Source organism: Sminthopsis crassicaudata, chromosome 2 (assembly GCF_048593235.1).
Source record: "Sminthopsis crassicaudata isolate SCR6 chromosome 2, ASM4859323v1, whole genome shotgun sequence".
Classification (NCBI taxonomy): domain Eukaryota; kingdom Metazoa; phylum Chordata; class Mammalia; order Dasyuromorphia; family Dasyuridae; genus Sminthopsis; species Sminthopsis crassicaudata.
Genome location: NC_133618.1, coordinates 603,024,481 through 603,042,125, shown reverse-complemented (window position 1 = coordinate 603,042,125; position 17,645 = coordinate 603,024,481). Strand labels below are relative to the sequence as shown.

Genomic DNA, 17,645 nt, shown 5'->3' with positions numbered 1-17,645 from the left:
AAATAACCCTTATTTTTATAAATTTGCTCCAGTTCCCTTTATCCTTGAAAAATCAGAGAAGGGGAAAAACTGATTAAAAAATAGAAGCAAACTGGTTGGTGAAATTTGTTGTTAGAGGATTGCAAATGTTTTTATGATTCTTAATATTTCTGTGACCTTAGATAAGTGATTTACCTTCCCTGGCTCTAAATAAGACAGCTTGATGATATAGTTAAGTAGAGTGATGGATCTAGTGTCAGGAAGACCTGAGTTTAAATATTACCACATATGGCTTGCTGTGTGACTTGGGTCAAGTCCCTTTGCATTTCTGTATGTCATGCTTCTCCTCTGTAAAAAGGGAGAGTTAGACTTAATGACCTGAGAGATAACTTCTAACTCTCAAATCCCTGGTTTTGTCATCTGGTTCCTCATCTGTAAAACATGATTGGGCTAGAATTAAGTGGTCATATTGACTTAGACAAGCACAAATGAACAGTATGTTGTATTATTGTATGCATTTATTTTGTTATCCTTTTATCAACTACATTTTAATCTGGTTTGGATAAAGTACCTACAATGTTTCATATCTGTTATCTGGAATTCTGTTATCCAAAAACCTTCCATTCTCTTCCTGTCCCAAATCTTTGATCTTGTAGCACTTTAGAATGTAGTGAAATACAGAAATCCTTTAACCTATAGGTAAAAGAAGAAAGTTTTGCTCATTTCTGATGTTACCAAATGAGATATTTCTTATTGAAGTGTCTTTGAAAGGTTTTAATAAACTTAAATTGATTAAATATATTATTATAGCCGAGGTATATATAATTGTTTTATTAGAAGAATTCAAACAATTTTTTTCTGATCTCTTTGCTTATGGGATCTTCTCAGATTAATGTTAGTAGAAGTAATTTCTAACCTATCAGTTTATGGAATTACTTGATTAGAGTCCTTTGCCCCAAATCCACTTCTATCTTTAGAAAAATATAAACATATACATAACTTCTCTTGCACTAAAACATTTCTTTTTGGAGAGAAATTTGATGGCCATTTTGGTTCTAAAAATGAGTTTCATCAGGTCAGACAAAGACCCCTTCATTGACAATACTGAGAGAATTTAAGGGAGCCAATGTAGTAAAATACAGCTATTACCTGGTCTTCCTCTTTTTGGGGAGAAAATGCCATCCACACTTCATATTTTAGGGAGGACTTCAATTCAGTAAATATTTACTTAGTGCCTATTACGTAAAAAGTGTAAAAAGTGTGATAAGCTAGAGGAGGTGCAAAGGGAAATAAAAGATGCTCCTTGCCCCTCTATAATCTTTGTATTAGCATTTCCAGTGACTTTTCTGCTTCACTCTAAGAATCATGGAACCTTTTCATCTAACTTATGCCTGAAACCTCCTATATTCTCTAGACAATGTGAGCTCTTTGAGAGCAGGGATGATTTCTGATTTTCCATGTATATTTATAGCTCTCAGCAATACTTTACACATATAGTGAGTGCTTCATAAATGTTTTTCCATTCATGTATTTATTTATCAAAAAAGATGTTGGGTATGTTGAAGAGGGGATACTTGTTTAATTATCAGCTTAGATTAAATATCCTCTGATGTCCCTTCCAACTCTGAGATTTGTGACTTCTGAGAATAATATCAGTCATACCTAGTAATGCAAGACATTCTCAAGAAAGGTCTATTTGGGGCTATGTAGCCCTTGGCTACCATTAATGATTAGAATGCCAGTTGAGGCATTAAACTAAGTAAAATAAATTTGGAAGTGGAAACTCCACAATATAGCATTCAGTAAGATATGCTATACTTAATTCAACATAATCACACTTTAACAATAAATAAATTCAGAAAAGAAAATACATCCCCAAAATGACATCTGGATGATCAACCTTTTTACTGAGCTTACATATAGTTGAAATAATGACCAATGATTGAGTTTGGTTTAGCAAATGAGGAGAGTTGGTACCTTCATAAATTGTGGCATTTACCTATTACACTTCAGTCTTATAGAAAATAAAAAAAACAAACTTGTTTTTCCACAGGGTAGTCTTGACAATCCTAATTGTTTCATAACAGAGGTGCTTTGGTAAAGATAAAGTAAAAAAATTTTATTGTCCCGAGTCTTCACAAACAGCACACAAAACTTCAAGCTGGCAAAGATCCTTGAAATGGAAGTTGTACTTTTGGACTGTGTTAAAGAGGCAGGTGAAATTTACCAATGGAATCTTTTGGTCAAAGTCCTGGGCTTGTACATTGGGATCTGGCCACATTCATGGCAGTGGTATAATTTCATTTAATTCAACAAAACTCTATTAAGCACATATTTGATGCAAGGTACTGATTCAAGGACTCTGGATACAAAAATAAAAGGAGATAGACTGATATAAAGAAACCTTGAATTTAAGATATGAGAAAAATATTTGATTACAAAAAGTTATGGTAAAAGAGAGAACATCCTAAATGCAAAATAAAGGTTCAAGAAAGGTGCTATGAAAAATTTAAAGAGGGAATGATCATTTATATATACTAAATATCACAAAAGTATAATATCAAGCATTAGCTCTTTTAATTTTATTAATTTATTAGATGTGGGCATGTCAAAAGTTGCCATTAACAAACTATACCCCCAATATCTACAAACAAAAATAGATTTGATAAAAATTAATATTTTGGAAAATACTAAGATAAATAAAATCTCCAATTTTATTTCTCCAATCTCAACTAGTTATGGTCCATAAGGTCTATATATCCCTATTAAACAATTTATTTTGGGGAAGGAAGTTTTGGGTGACTTGAAGGTTGACTTCTTATTGACCTTGTATCTTATAATTATACGATTTGGAGCTAGAAGGAGAATTAGATATAATAACAACAGTAACAATAACAATAATCTCTACCTTTTATATAGTGCCCCCTTTGTGCCAGACACTGTGCTCGGTGCTTTACAAATATTACCTCATTTTATCCTGGGAACAGGATAAACAAGCCTGGAAGTAGGTACATTTCTGTGCCTTAAATGTACAGAGGAGAATTAGTCACTGAGGGATGAAGTCACTCACCCAAGGTTACACAGGTAATATTAAACAAATCTAGAGTCCCCTTACTCCAAATCCACTGCTTTTCTCACATCATACTACAAAATATAAAAGTTGAACTAAATGCTACTGTTAAAAATATATATAATGCTTCAAGATTTATAAATTACTTTATGTATATTCATTTGTGTTTTACATTAATCTTGTGAGTAGATGATTTATTTACAAATGAGGAAAGTACTGCTACCTCCAAACCATGAGATAATACACTGAAGCTTTCTCCTTGATGGTTTTTTTTGCATAATCTTGCATAATCATATAGCATCCCCAACATTTTTCCATGAATCCTGTGTTGCCATTTCTTGCTAATAGTATTAGAAATTTATTTTCATGTAAAATACCAGAAGTACCCAGAGAATTTATCAGCTTTCCTGGCCAAGAGATGAGTTTGTTTTTCTGGAAAATCCTATGAGATTTTGGTGTAACGCGTCCTGTTGATGCAAAGCTTCTGTCATTTTAAAGTGCCCTTGAAACCTTGAGGTTGATCATAATTATTGTTATTTTTGAAGCTCCGCTCGGGAGTGTTATCAGTAACCACTTATCCTGTCAAGTGGGAATCATGCTGGGTGGCTTGCTTGCCTCCACTGGTCTCATCCTGAGTTCATTTGCCACCAGCCTGAAGCACCTCTACCTCACTCTTGGAGTTCTTACAGGTAAGGGAACTCCAGATCACCCCTCTTCTCTCCACATTACTCATGGCTTGACAATATCTTACCTGAGAAGCCATTCATGAACTACTACTCCGTCACTTCTATAAACCACTCAGAATCTGGTATTTCTCCATATTTAATAGTTTAAAAAAAAGAGCTTAGAGTCCCTATTGATTGTACTACCCTCATCATACTGCATCATCTCTTAAGTTCAATTGCATCATTAAAATTAAATACTGACTTCTTCATATACAGGATCTTATCTGAATTAAAATGAGATAACTACAGAGTCACAAGTCTGTAGATGGGTTCTTCTAAAGCTTTATTACCAGGAAATAAAAATCCTTCTTGTAGTGTATGTATGTATTGCTTCTGTAAGAGATCTCAATTTTTTTTAAAGTATACCAAATAAAAATATCCCTGTAACCAAAACATTGCTAATATGAATTTTCCCAGTTTCAAGGATACTTCCTTTAGGAGGATAATTATGGGTAAATCTTTTTCAAAAGGAACAGCTTGTATTAAGCAGTAGGAAGACAGTACTTTTTTTTGTGCTGAGAATTCTTAGGGGAAAAAATTGAGATAATGTGATGAACTAGCTAATGCTGACACAGCCATTTAACTTTCAGCTGACAGGACAGCTTATTTTCAGGCACTGCACACCATAGGAGGTAGCCTAAGTTAGATTGTAAAGAATGCAGTCATGTAGAAAGATGTTAAATTCTTTCTTCTACATTAGCAAGCAATAATCAAGAGGTCACTGCTGTTAGACACTAGAGTTTAGTGTAGTGTAGTATTTTTCTTTCTAATGGTGTGATGTTGTGCCACAGAACAATTCCTTGTTAAAACCATTCCAATGGATGGTTACAGTAATGAGCACATACTTTTTTTTCATTCCTTAGGGTTTACAAAATGCTTTCTTGTCAATAACCCTTTGAGGATAGAATTTATAGATGACGAAAATGACACAGAGAGACAAATTAACTGTCCAAAGTCATGCCGTTAGTAAGTTTAAGGACATAAATCTTCTGACTCTAAATCCAGTTACCTTTCTGCTAGACCATTAGCAAGCCAATAGAATGAAAGGGGGGAAGTTCTAAATATTTCCCAGGTCCTTACCCTTTTCTAATACAGATTTGCAATAATTATAGTTCATATGTATGAAATTATTTCTTTCAAACATCAGATTAGATTTTCTCTAATCTAAATCTAATTTAATATAATCTAAAATTCTGTTCAATTTTAGTGTAATAGTGTATGGAATAATAGGTATTCTATTTATCCACATTATTTTAGAAAGCTCCAGAACATCAAGGCTTTCTTTGTTGACCATTGCAATAATTATAGTTGATATGTATGAGACTATTTCTTTTTTTTAAAATAGTTTTTATTTACCAGATATTTGCAGAGGTAATTTTACAACATTGACAATTGCCAAACCATTTGTTCCAATTTTTCCCCTCTTTCCCCCGTCCCCAGATGGCAGGTTGACCAATACATCTTAAATATGTTAAAGTATAAATTAAATACAATATATGTATACATGACCAAATAGTTGTGAGACTATTACTTTCAAACAATAGATTAGATTTTTCTCTAATCTAATCTAAAATTTTGTTCAATTTTAGTGTAATAGTGTATAGAATAATAAGTATTCTATTTATCAAAATAATTTTAGAAAGGTCCAGAACATCAAGGCTTTCTTTCTTGACCAAGTCCAGTGGGGAATTAGGCAAATATCTGAATCATCTAAGGAAAAAATTGAGAAAAAGCTATTTTGGGGTAGTTAGACAACACAGTAGAGTACTGGCCCTGGAATCGGGGTGAATTACAAAAAGAAAAGGAGATTTCTTCTCCTGTAATCATTCAGATAGCTTGCCTAGGTCTAACTATGGTAAATATATTATTTACTAAGTACCTTCTTTTTTAATTCTAGAATCATAGTTTTAAAATATTTCCTTTCCTGAGAAAAGAATATTTACTGTATTTAGCAAGAATGCTTAGATTTTGCTTGGGAAGAGTTTTTTTCAGGTGGAGCTGTAAAAGGCCTTGAACACATGGAAAGCCACTTTTAGCTTACTCCAAGAAAGTTATCACATGATGTTGCTTTGCATCGAACTATTTGATTGCATAATCAAATGACATAATATTTTCAAAGTGTTTGGCAAATAGGTGCTTAATAAAGGCTTATTCCCTTCCCTTCTCATAGCTGGTAAAACTTCCTTTCCCATATCTGGTAGAAAGTCCCTTCTCATTGCTGGTTGAATTAAAGGCACCATGGGACAACAACAAATACAATAATAATTAATAATAATGACAATAATAGCTAATAGTTATATAGTGTTTACTGTGTGCCAAGAACTATGTTAAATGCTTTGCAAATATTATCTCATTTGATCCTCACAACAATGCTGGGTGGTGGATGCTATTATTATCCCCATTTTATAGGTGCAGAATCCTAGAAAAATAGAATTTAAGGGACATCCCCAAGGTCACACAGATAGTAAGTATCTGAGTCTATATTTCAATTCAGATCTTCCTGAATCCAGGCTCAACACTGTATCTGCTGTGTCACCTAGCTGCTCCAATAGAAAGAATAAATTTCCAGCCCTACCATTAATATCTCTAAATTATGTGGCCATAGGCAAGTCATTTAAGCTATCCAGTGTCATAGACAACTCCCTAACACTCTAAGTTGAAGTTAGGCTCTCAAGTTGCTTGCACTGGGAGCTCCCCCATCCTGATGAAATCATGGGTTTTTCTGGATTTTATGTATGATAGTCCTAACAGATTTCTCTTTATTTCCCAGGTCTTGGATTTGCACTTTGCTATTCTCCAGCCATTGCCATGGTGGGCAAATATTTTAACAAGAGGAGAGCTCTTGCATATGGCATAGCTACATCAGGGAGTGGAATTGGGACCTTTATTTTGGCTCCTGTGGTTCAGCTCCTGATTGAACAGTTCTCCTGGAGGGGGGCATTGCTCATTCTCGGAGGCTTTGTTTTGAACCTCTGTGTTTGTGGTGCCTTGATGCGTCCCATCACCCTGAAGGAGGACCATAAAAATCTCCCCAAACAGGACTCTGTCTCCAAAACACCAAAAGAGAACTTACCATCTTTGTCCCTCTGCTCACCTTTACTTAAAGAATGTACCCAGTCCTGTTTGTGCTGCTCCCTGCAGCAAGAATACCACTTCTTACTCATAGCAGATTTTGTGGTGTTTGCTACATCCATCCTATTTATGGCTTATGGCTGCAGCCCTCTCTTCGTGTACCTGGTGCCTTATGCCCTGAGTGTTGGAGTGAGCCATCAGCAAGCTGCATTTCTCATGTCCATACTTGGTGTGATTAACATTGTTGGCAATGTTACCTTTGGATGGCTGACAGACAGAAGGTAAAATGTGTGAAATTACAATTGCATGTCCATTGGGGAACACCTAGAAATCTACTTCTCCCAAGTACTCATTAGAGAAACTCCTTGGTGTATTAGGCAGTTACTGTGGTATAATAGCAAGTGCTCTGGTTTTGGAGTAAGATGAGAGGTTCATCTTTCCTATATAATATCTGTGTTACCATGGGCAGTTCATTTCTCATCTGTGAAATAAGGGAATTAAAGTATATGATCTCCAAAGTCTCTTACAATTCTAAATCTTATGATCTCTTTGCCTTCTTGGAGGCAAGAATGGTGTAAAAGTACTTAACCTCCCTGAGTCTCAGTTACCACAACATGTATAAGAGTGAGAAGCAAATATAATTTGAGTGGAGGAATACTGGTTCAAACCATGGAAAAAAGAATAACAACTACTACTACTACTTCAGCAAAACCTCTATTTGGTTCCATGAGATTCTGTTTATATGTATCATCATTATCATCATCAGCAGCAGCACTATCATTTCTACCAACCTCATCTTCCTTCTCTTCCTCATTATTCAACATTTAACTCATTACAAAATACTTTCCTATCCATTGTGTCATCAGATATTCACAATAACCCCAGCTTCAAAAGGTAGGAAGAGTAGAGATAATACACACACACACACACACACACACACACACACAAGAGGTTTCCCTTTATCCAATAATGATTGATAACAGAAAAAGGCCATTAAAACCAAATCTATTTTTGAAAGGACCAACATTTACTTCATAAAAAATAATAGAGAAAAGGGTTTTTTGGAAATTTATCTTGAAAAAATAAAACTTAAAATTCCAAATCTTAGTCTTCTTGGAAAAGAATTTAAGAATTATCTAATTTTCATTGATTCATTATTTGTTTCTCATTCTAATGTCTATCACTTAGCAAAAAAATTAGCATCATTCTCCAGTGTAAGCTAGAATGTGATTTCATTCTAACATTCTATTTTTAACTCACACACATATGTATATGTATATGTATAAATACCTCCACTTAACACCAGAGAGAGGTCACATGTTTTAATGTAAAGGGTACTGGATTGCATCATAATGTGTCTTCCTATCAGTTTTGTCACTTTTTAATAATGTGACTTGTCATTTAATCTGTTAAAAATCACATTTTCCATAGGGATATATAATAGTGTCCTTATTATCTGAATATTCTGTATTCTAGTGCCTAGAGCTATAAATTTACATTTTGTTTTGATTCAGGACCCTGTACTATCTTTTTACCAATGTACATCAGCAGCTGTCCAGCAATATAAAGTCTAAAAGAGTTGCCAGGGGTATTTGGAGGTTAAGTGACTATGTGCTTAGCCGCTTGAGGAACTTTTTAAGTGCTTCCTAATTCTGAAGCCAGTTGTATGTCTACTTCACCAGATCTGTTTTCCTAGGAGGCCAGTTAGGGTTAGGGAAGCAGAAGTCACCATGACACAAAAATATTCAATAATAAGCTATTCACTTACTAAATTGACCCTCTCCCTTTCCCAAAGATCCCTCTGTGCTTAAAGTGAATAAAATCTCCTTAATTGTTGAAAGCACTTCAAGGAGCAATCTGAGTCTAAAGAATTAAGGGAGGCCCTTGGGCAAATTGACAAAATTCTCAAATATTGTTTCAGTAATAATCATTCTTTAGAAAGATGGTTAAGAGCAATCATAAAGTGAAAAATATCACATAGTGTTATCATATCATTTTGATATAAAAGTTACACCAAAGAAACAATGAATATTTCATGTGTTCTTTGCTCTTTTAAAGAATAAGTGTATAGATACAGTTAAGAATTTAAACTTTGGAATCGGATAAAATATTCTAATTTTTAATATTTTAGCCTTATTTTTCAAGATAAACATCTAATTATCCCTGCCAATTATTTGCTATGAAATAAATGGTTTTCTTCTTTTGACTAGATTCACTTTCAGTGATCTTTTTCTATTACTAATTATCCTTAGTTAAAGAGGAACCCTCCTTTCTATTTCATGAAGTTGGGGTGATTGTGAAGATCTAATGAAATAATAGATAGGAACATATTATAAAAATGAATAGAGTGCTGAATGGTAATGATAATAACAGCAATGTAATAACTGTTATTTGTATAGTATTTTCAAGTTTAACAAATCATTTAATGCATTATTTCATTTGATTCTCTCAACAATCCCACTAGGTAAGAACTAAGCATTCACATACCCATTTTTATGAATGTAGAAACTGAGACTCAAAAACATTAAATGGCTTGTCCATGGTCATTGAGCTAACAATTGTTAGAGGATTTGAAACTAGTCCTTTTTGATTCACTCATTTAATGCTGTATCACTTAAACACAAGGTAGTATCAAACATAAGGTAGTATCACTACTGAATGGGAGAAGGGAACTAAATCTTTAATGACTTGGAATGCATGATTGTGAGAGTTTTGAAGTCTAAAATAACAAACCAGTGATGATCTCAGCCAGACTATCATCACATATAGCTTCTTTATTCTACTTCTAGACTTTTAAAAACAAATTTTTTTCTGAGGCAATTGGGGTTAAGTGACTTGTCCAGGGTCACAACAACCAGGGAGTGTTAAGTGTCTGAAGCCAAATTTGAACTCAGGTTCTCCTGACTTCAGGGCTAGTGCTCTATCCACTGCACCACTATCTGCCCCAACTTCTAGACTTTTCTTTCCTTTAATAGGTTAAAAGTACACTAAGATGTTTGAGACCCCTTCCATAAAATATATTGAACTAAGTTAATTTTCCTAAAATGTAGCTCAAGTGCCTACAAAACATCCTTTTTCCTCTTGCTATTAGTCCCCTCCTTGCCCTGAACCTTTCCTAGCTCTCAGTTCTTTTTTCTTTCTTGAAATTGTTTCATATTGACTTTATACACACTTTGTATTTATTTATTCCTGGACATGTTACATTACATAGAATACTCCCTTTCCCCCTCACCAAAGTCATAATGGAGAGAGTCAGGGAGGACTCCATTCAAGTCTTGTGTCAGACACACAATGGATGTGTGACCTTAGAAAAGTCCCTTAGTTTCTTGGTTTGTAAAATAGGAATAATATTAACTCCTATTTACCAAAATTATTATGAAAACAAAATAAGATATTGTTAGGCTGAGTGAACCTTAATGTGTTCTATCCATATTAACTATACTTCAACTGGAATGTAGGCTTCCTAATGTAGGCTTCTTTTTCTTAGTATCTAGCATATTTCCCTGCACTTAGTAGATGCTCAATTATTGTATGTTGAGTTGAATTTAATTTAATTCATCTATTTAACTCAAATAGGATCAATAGATGAAGCAACAGAAAGCAAAACAGTATGTAATAAGCATTAGTAGCAGTATAATAACAGGATGTGACTCCTAGTGTCAGTAATGGATGGCAAAACTCTTTCTTTTTTTATGCCTCAGTCTTCCTGCCCTGCCTATGCACACACATATAGAAAGTAGGAGAAATGGTCAGATAATACAGGAATGTGCACTGAAGTTTTTAGTGACAGACAAATGTGAGAAGTTGACTAGAGAAGTAATTACAGCATTTGATAGTTTACACTTCAGTTTTTTTTAAAAAAAGGAATTCCTCATTGAGAACAGAGCGACATTAGTCCAAGCCATGCTCACTTTTGTTCTTCCAATCCACAGGTGCCTGAAGAACTCCAGATACGTTTGCTACCTCTTTGCTGTGGGATTAGATGGTCTCTGTTACCTCTTCCTTCCAATGCTCCAAAGTTTCCCCCTGCTCGTGCCTTTCTCTTGTACCTTTGGGTACTTTGATGGTGCCTATGTGACCCTGATCCCTGTAGTGACAGCTGAAGTAGTGGGAACCACCTCCTTGTCATCAGCTCTGGGTGTGGTGTACTTCCTCCATGCAGTGCCATACCTGGTGAGCCCGCCTATTGCAGGTCAGTTTCACAGAGAGATATTCCCCCCATACTAAACCATCAGACCTGTTTGGTAAGCGAACAATACTGAACTGAATAAATAAATAGATGAATGAATGAATGAATAAAAATGAGGGGGGGCAGAGGATTTGGAATAGGGGGAAAAAAGTGACACAGTCATGAAATGGTTACCTTCCAATTTGACATTCTAAACTTAAGACTCAAACTAAGTGGAAACTCTATTAAGCACTCTTGTATCTCTCTCTCTTTTCTTTTTCTTTCTCTCTCTCTCTCTCACACACATCACATTTATAGATGTTTATAACACATTATACATCTGTAAATATTGACATAGTAACATAGTTATATAGTGTTATATAATGTATACTTTGTCATATAATTTTTATTTAATATGTATAATGTTATAATTTTATCTTCATTCTTAATAATGTATAATGTATAATCTATAATGTATAATAATTATACACATAATAAATAATGTATAAACCTATTGATGGAGGGAATGACTGATATAGTTAATTCAAAATATCATGCAATTGAAACGAACTTCTCTCTGCCTCTGAAATCCATTAATATAATTTCTAGGATGCTCAAGAAAGAAATAAAGGCTGGAAATGTGGATTTGGGAGTCATTCAGATAGAGATTATAGGCAAAATTATTTGAATTGGCAGGCTATCTGAAGGACAGTATAGAAAGAGAATAGCAACCTTCCTAGGTAGCTCGTGGAACACTTACAGATCAGGTGTATGAAAAGGATGAGAATTCTTGGAGAAATAGTACGTGGAGCACTACTGACCATGGGTAAACTCTGTGGCTGACAAAACAACGTACATGGAAAGTTTAGGTCATTTTGCATACTGTGTTGTGTTAGACAATATACAGAAGACATACATATGAATGCTGAAGGCTTTCATGGAGAATGCTTCTTTATCTTCCATTTCAAGTCCCCTCCAGTATTCTAAAATACTCTGGTATTTGAATTGAAATAAAAACACTAATTACAGTTTTGCCATTACCACTTCTAAGTGTAAAGGATTTGAAGCAATACAGCAGATAGACACCATGTATTGGAGTCAGAAAGACCTCTCTCTGATTCACATTACTAGTCTGGCCATAGACAAGTCATTTAACTCCTTAGGGCTTGGTGGCAACATTGTAAATATAAGTTACAGATCCAGATATTTATTGCTGGTTCCATAATGGTATTGAAGGAGGGTGGTTTCTTTTAGTGTAGACTTGATAGTGTTAATTTCTTTGAAATGTAAATTCAGATTGGTAATCTGAATAGTTTTTAAAATAAAATACATTCATTTTTGTATATCTTATAAAAAAATTTCTAAGAACTTCTTTTATTCCCTTAATTCCATGACATCAGTTGCCTTGTATGATGCTGCGAATCAGATTCTGCCTTGTGTCCACTCCCTGTTCTTCAATATTCACATAAGGATTGAATATGTGGCAGTACAGAAATTTAGAATAATATTAACAATTTGATAATCTGATTATTCTAATAATAATAAATTATATGTTTTAATAAAGTTTCTTTTGTAATTTAATTTATTTTATTTTATGCATGTAAAACCTTTATTCTGAGGAGGAATTCATAGGCTTTTGTAGATTGCCAAAGGACCTGGGACACAAAAAAACATTAATAGTCCTTGCCTTAGAATAGGACTTCTTAAACTTTTTCCACTCATGACCTCTTTTCATCCAAGAAATTTTTACATGGCTCTGGATATATAGATATACAAAATAAGTTTACAAATCAAATAATTACTGATAATAGATCATGATTTCATAATGTCCACATTCAGTTATGAGACCTTGTATGGGATCATGACCTAGAGTGTAAGAATCTGGCCTTACAGGATACAGCTTAAAGCAAATTGCTTAGTTCAATGACCTCTATATTTCTTATAATTGTGTTATATAATGTAGAGGGATAAATGTATAAATGTTGAAGACTCCCATGAAAACTTGTATGTTGTCTCTCCCAAATCCATTCTCATATTCTGAAACACTATTAATTTGAGTTAAAACAAGTTTACTACAACTTGTCACAATTTCTCCCTTACCAAGTTGTAACTGTTAGGGATTTGGATTGAATGGGGAAATGAATGGTATGGTGAACAGAAGTTGGTTAGGACTTGGAGTTGGTGTCTTAAAGCAAGTTGCTTAGATCAATTACCTACGTTTTCTATACTATTTGGCCATTGTAACACTCTCTCTAGTAATTGCAAAAATTTGGTCTTAAGAAGGGGCAAGTAATTGAACTGACACCTTAATAAAGACAACATTTTGTTTTGTTTTCCTACCAGGATGGCTGGTTGACACCACTGGCAGCTACACTGCAGCTTTTCTTCTCTGTGGATTTTCAATGATCTTCAGCTCTATATTACTTAGCTTTGCTAGACTTCTAAAAAAGATGAAAACATCCCAAGTGCAATCTCTTGATGAAGATGCTGGCCCTAAACTGCAACTTTGGCCTAATGGAACAGTGGCTTATTCCGTAGCAGGAGAACTAGATCACAAAGATGAAGACATAATGACCAGTGGAGTACCTGGGTACCACACATGACCAATTCCCATAGAGCCTAGAAACATTTGCAAGTATAAAAACTGGGGCCACCGTGTAGATTCATTCCCTACCTGAAACATGATCTCTCGAGTGAATGATTCTCTATTATATTTTTATAAGGGAAAAATAACTGATATAAAAAGGCAAATGACAAAAGAAATCTGAATCCATCTGGTGTTTTTCTTTATTTCCAATATGTATTGGTCAATTCTAGTCTCATTCTTTTGTCAGTTCTGCCACAGAGGTAATACTAAGAAAAGTGACTAGATAACATTATATTTATAATTGGGCTCTGTTGGGAAGCAGAAGTAGAACACCTAACTGGTTCTTGATATTTTATGTCTTTATCCCCACTCAGTGACCTTCCTCAGTAAGGGGTGAGTTGAAATATTTAGCAGATTGTTCTATCTTTATTATGCTACTTGTAGAAAACAGGATTTCATACATTTTCTTATGGTTGAGTGAACCTCTACTCTAGCCCAGATCCAAAATAGAACCCCCAGTTTAATCATTTCTCCTATTCTTTTCCCATTTCTTTCTCTCTGTCCATGTCTGCAGACCATCAAGTTGATGACTTTTGATTTCCAACTTGAAGACTACTTTCCTAATAACTTGAAGGCTACTTTTCCATAACTATCCAAATGCTAAACTCTCTCTTTAAACATGTAGAAAATGTCTTACAGTGTGTTAGCAGTGTACAAAAGTCTACCTCAGATCTCCTATATTTTGCTTCCAATGTGAAAACCACACAAAATCACACTTTCTTTTCTCTACAAATATCATTTGTATTTCTGGACATTCCATTAGAAGCACTGATAACTTAGTTGTTGGTTTTTTAATGTCATAAATTGAACAAGATGTCACAAATTGATCTAGATGGAACCAGTGAACTCTCACATCATCACAATTGCATGGCAAGATTTTGTTTTCAGCCTTTCACATTGTTTCTCAAATTAAGAATTTTAGGTAGTTTTTGTCATCAGATTATCCTTGGTATGGTATAATGAAGACAAAATATATTTAATACTGTATTCATTTTTTGTCCCATTGGTGTTCATCTATATATAAGCTGTCAAGTCCTCCTTGAAGCTTTTGATTGAGAAAACACTGATGGTTAATGTAAATGCCAGGCCTGCTTCCTATAATAGAATGTTGGTCAAAGGAGAGGGAAAGGATGAATTTTCCTGTGAGAATTCAAATTACCTTTTGGAACTTCATTTGGAAGAAGAGAATGGAGAAACTGATGCAAAATTTTACAAAGGATCCCTCTTCAAATCCAGAGATGCCCAGTAATACCATTACAATTATCTTAGAGGGTTTCAGATAGCTTCATTTAACAAGGGTTACTTAGGGAATAACCATACATGCATGCAAGGAAGGCAGCAAACTAAACATCCCTCAGCATATATGCTTGACTCAGACTTGACTTTATTTTTAAAAAGCTTGTTTGAAAACCAAGACATCAACATGATTAGACTGCTGTACTTGTTTCAAGAAACCTGGGTTATAAGTCTGCCTCTAATCCTCTTGAGCTATTTGACTGGGGCAAACTATTTCATTTTTCTGGATTTTCAATTTCCTCATCTATAATAGAGGGAGTTGGGAAAAACAAAACCTACCTCACAGGGTTTTGTGAGGATTGAAGTAAACTATGAATGTAAAATAACTTTATAAACATTAAAGCAATCTTAAAAATAACTTTAGATAAATGGAAGCTATTAGTGGAATAAAAATTATATTTTTCCCTTTAGCTTTCAGAATAAAAAATCAACTCCATTAATGGAAAGCTGATGCTATATCAAAAAAAATTGAATGCTTTGTTATGTCTTAGGCTATTTTTTTTCTGTGCTTGCAACTTTTCTACTTGCACCTGAGAAGGCATATATGAAGAATGAAATTGGCAGGAATGGGAAAAGAAGGGGGTAGTCAGGGAAATAACAGCCCAAGTAGGTTGATGTCTCTAAGATGCTAAAAGAAGAGACAAATTTGAGCACATTAGGAATACCCTCTGTGGAAGAAACATCCTACAGATGTAAAGATGTAGAAGGCTTTTACTCTGAATCAAGAAGCACAGAGGATTATAAGGCCATAAATTCACCAAAGTATTGCTGCCATTTACATCTTTTTTTTTTTTAAATGAGAAAATATTTTGTAAAAGCCTGCAGTTAAATGAAAGAAAAAATAAAAAGGCAACAACCTACATATGGCTTTTGATAGCACATCATACTCAAAATCATTTCTCAAATCTTCATGATGTTTGACTTCATGATCCTTAACTTTAAGGATATTTGACTTTTTTAGCATGCTCCTAGATGTATTTTTACAAGTTGTTTGGGAGGAAATGTTCATATTACTTTAAAAATATTGAAATGTTATTTTAGTGTCTCAGAAAAGTTAATGAGAAACAACATAGACTCTTGAATTTTTTCTGAATGAGAAACCTTTGGTATATTTCAAATATGCACAAGTGTCCATTGTGATGTTTATTCATTTGGGGAATAGTATTATAAGAACCCTAAAGGAAATTATAGATTTTGTAGCTCTGGAACTTTGTTATTTACTAATTTAATCCCACTGTTGGAGTGCTGTGTACCTATATTTTGGCTATTCCACAGGGCATTCATGGGAAATGGTGAGTTTCATGTGAACAAATTGTGGTGCGTTGAGTTATTTATCTCAAATATACCTATATCCCATTGCATATGGTACTGTGGAAGTAGAAAAATACAAGAAAATGGCTCACTTTGGGGGATATATCATATGCAAATTGTAGTCTGCTTCCAGATTCAATTATTTATCCTGATATTTTCTTATTTCAAAGATATAATAAAAAAAGTTTACAGTAACATGCTTAAGCTAAAGTTTTATTGATTCTTATATGGACCCCAGGCAAAGGGACTGGTCAACATAGTTTAAGAATTGATAAAAAAAAAAAAGAGAATTGATTGAAATTGATGCTTCATGGCTTCAAAGATGGGCGGTATCATAAGTGTTGATATACCTCTCATTAATGAAAATTGCATCCCCTGTAAAATTTGATAATCAGCTTTTGTATTCTTCTCACCCTCAAAATAACAAAACAAAAACATTGTCATCCTGAGAATAAGTCTCTGAATTCTAAGACAAGAGACATAAAATTCACCACTGAACCCATATTGAAGCCTTTCCAATTAACTAGAACTATCTAGAGCTTATGCCCAACTAGTTTAACCTATGACAATCCAAGATAACCTCCACCATTCAATGAAACATCAGACCCCATTAGATGGGAGGGGAATAATCATTTATTAAACACCTACTTTGTACCAGTCATCATACTAGATGCTTTAGAATTATTGTTTCAAATGAAATAGGTGATGTAGATATTATTATAATTATTATATTACAGTTGAGGCAGATAAAAGTGAAAAGACTTGCCCGGTTAGTGTCTGAGTTTAAATTTGAATTCAATACTTTCTGACTCCAGGTTTAGCACTCTATCCACTGTGCCATCCAAATGCCATTAGGGGAAAAAAAAAACCCAAAAACTTTTTTTTCTGAATCTGAAGATTCCTACAGAAAGAGCAAAAATGTATTTATTTAGGTAACATCTGCCATGATATTTCTTGATGTATAGATGAGATTTTTTGCCCTGATTGGTCTATAAAAGGTCATAAATAAATAAAATGGATGCTCTGTTTTTTTTTTTTTCCCAGCAGAAACTCGGTACTAATAGAAGCCAGAGTATATATTATCAGAATAGGCAGGACTTCACATATTTTGGGTTTAGAGTAAGAAGATGTGGGTTCAAGTCTGGCTCAGCCACTCACTTCATGTGTGAGCTCTATGACTTCCATGCTTTTTTTTTTTTTTTAAATCTGAAAAATGGGATTTTAGGTTAAATGACACCTCTGAGATTTATTTGTTTTTTCCTGAATTCTACTTCTAAGTATCTATGAAATTTTTTTTTAACTTAATTGATTCTGCTCAGAGTATAGTAATTAATCATTCCTGTTTGTCAGAACTCCTATGTGCTACAACTTTTCTAC

General features: G+C 34.1%; 1 protein-coding gene across 5 annotated transcripts in view; it reads left to right on the top strand.

The window, feature by feature from the left end:
* Positions 1-13,777, top strand: part of SLC16A12 (solute carrier family 16 member 12) — a 115,701-nt gene extending 101,924 nt beyond the window's left edge. For 4 of the 5 annotated variants that reach the window (XM_074295814.1, XM_074295813.1, XM_074295817.1 and 1 more), the window contains 4 exons: positions 3,595-3,738; positions 6,545-7,127; positions 10,779-11,038; positions 13,358-13,777. In XM_074295814.1, coding sequence (XP_074151915.1) covers positions 3,595-3,738; positions 6,545-7,127; positions 10,779-11,038; positions 13,358-13,617 — 1,247 coding nt within the window. In that variant the 3' untranslated portion in view covers positions 13,618-13,777. The remainder of the gene's footprint in view (positions 1-3,594; positions 3,739-6,544; positions 7,128-10,778; positions 11,039-13,357) is intronic. The other variant, XM_074295816.1, reaches the window with a different exon arrangement.
* The last annotated feature ends 3,868 nt before the right edge of the window (positions 13,778-17,645 follow it).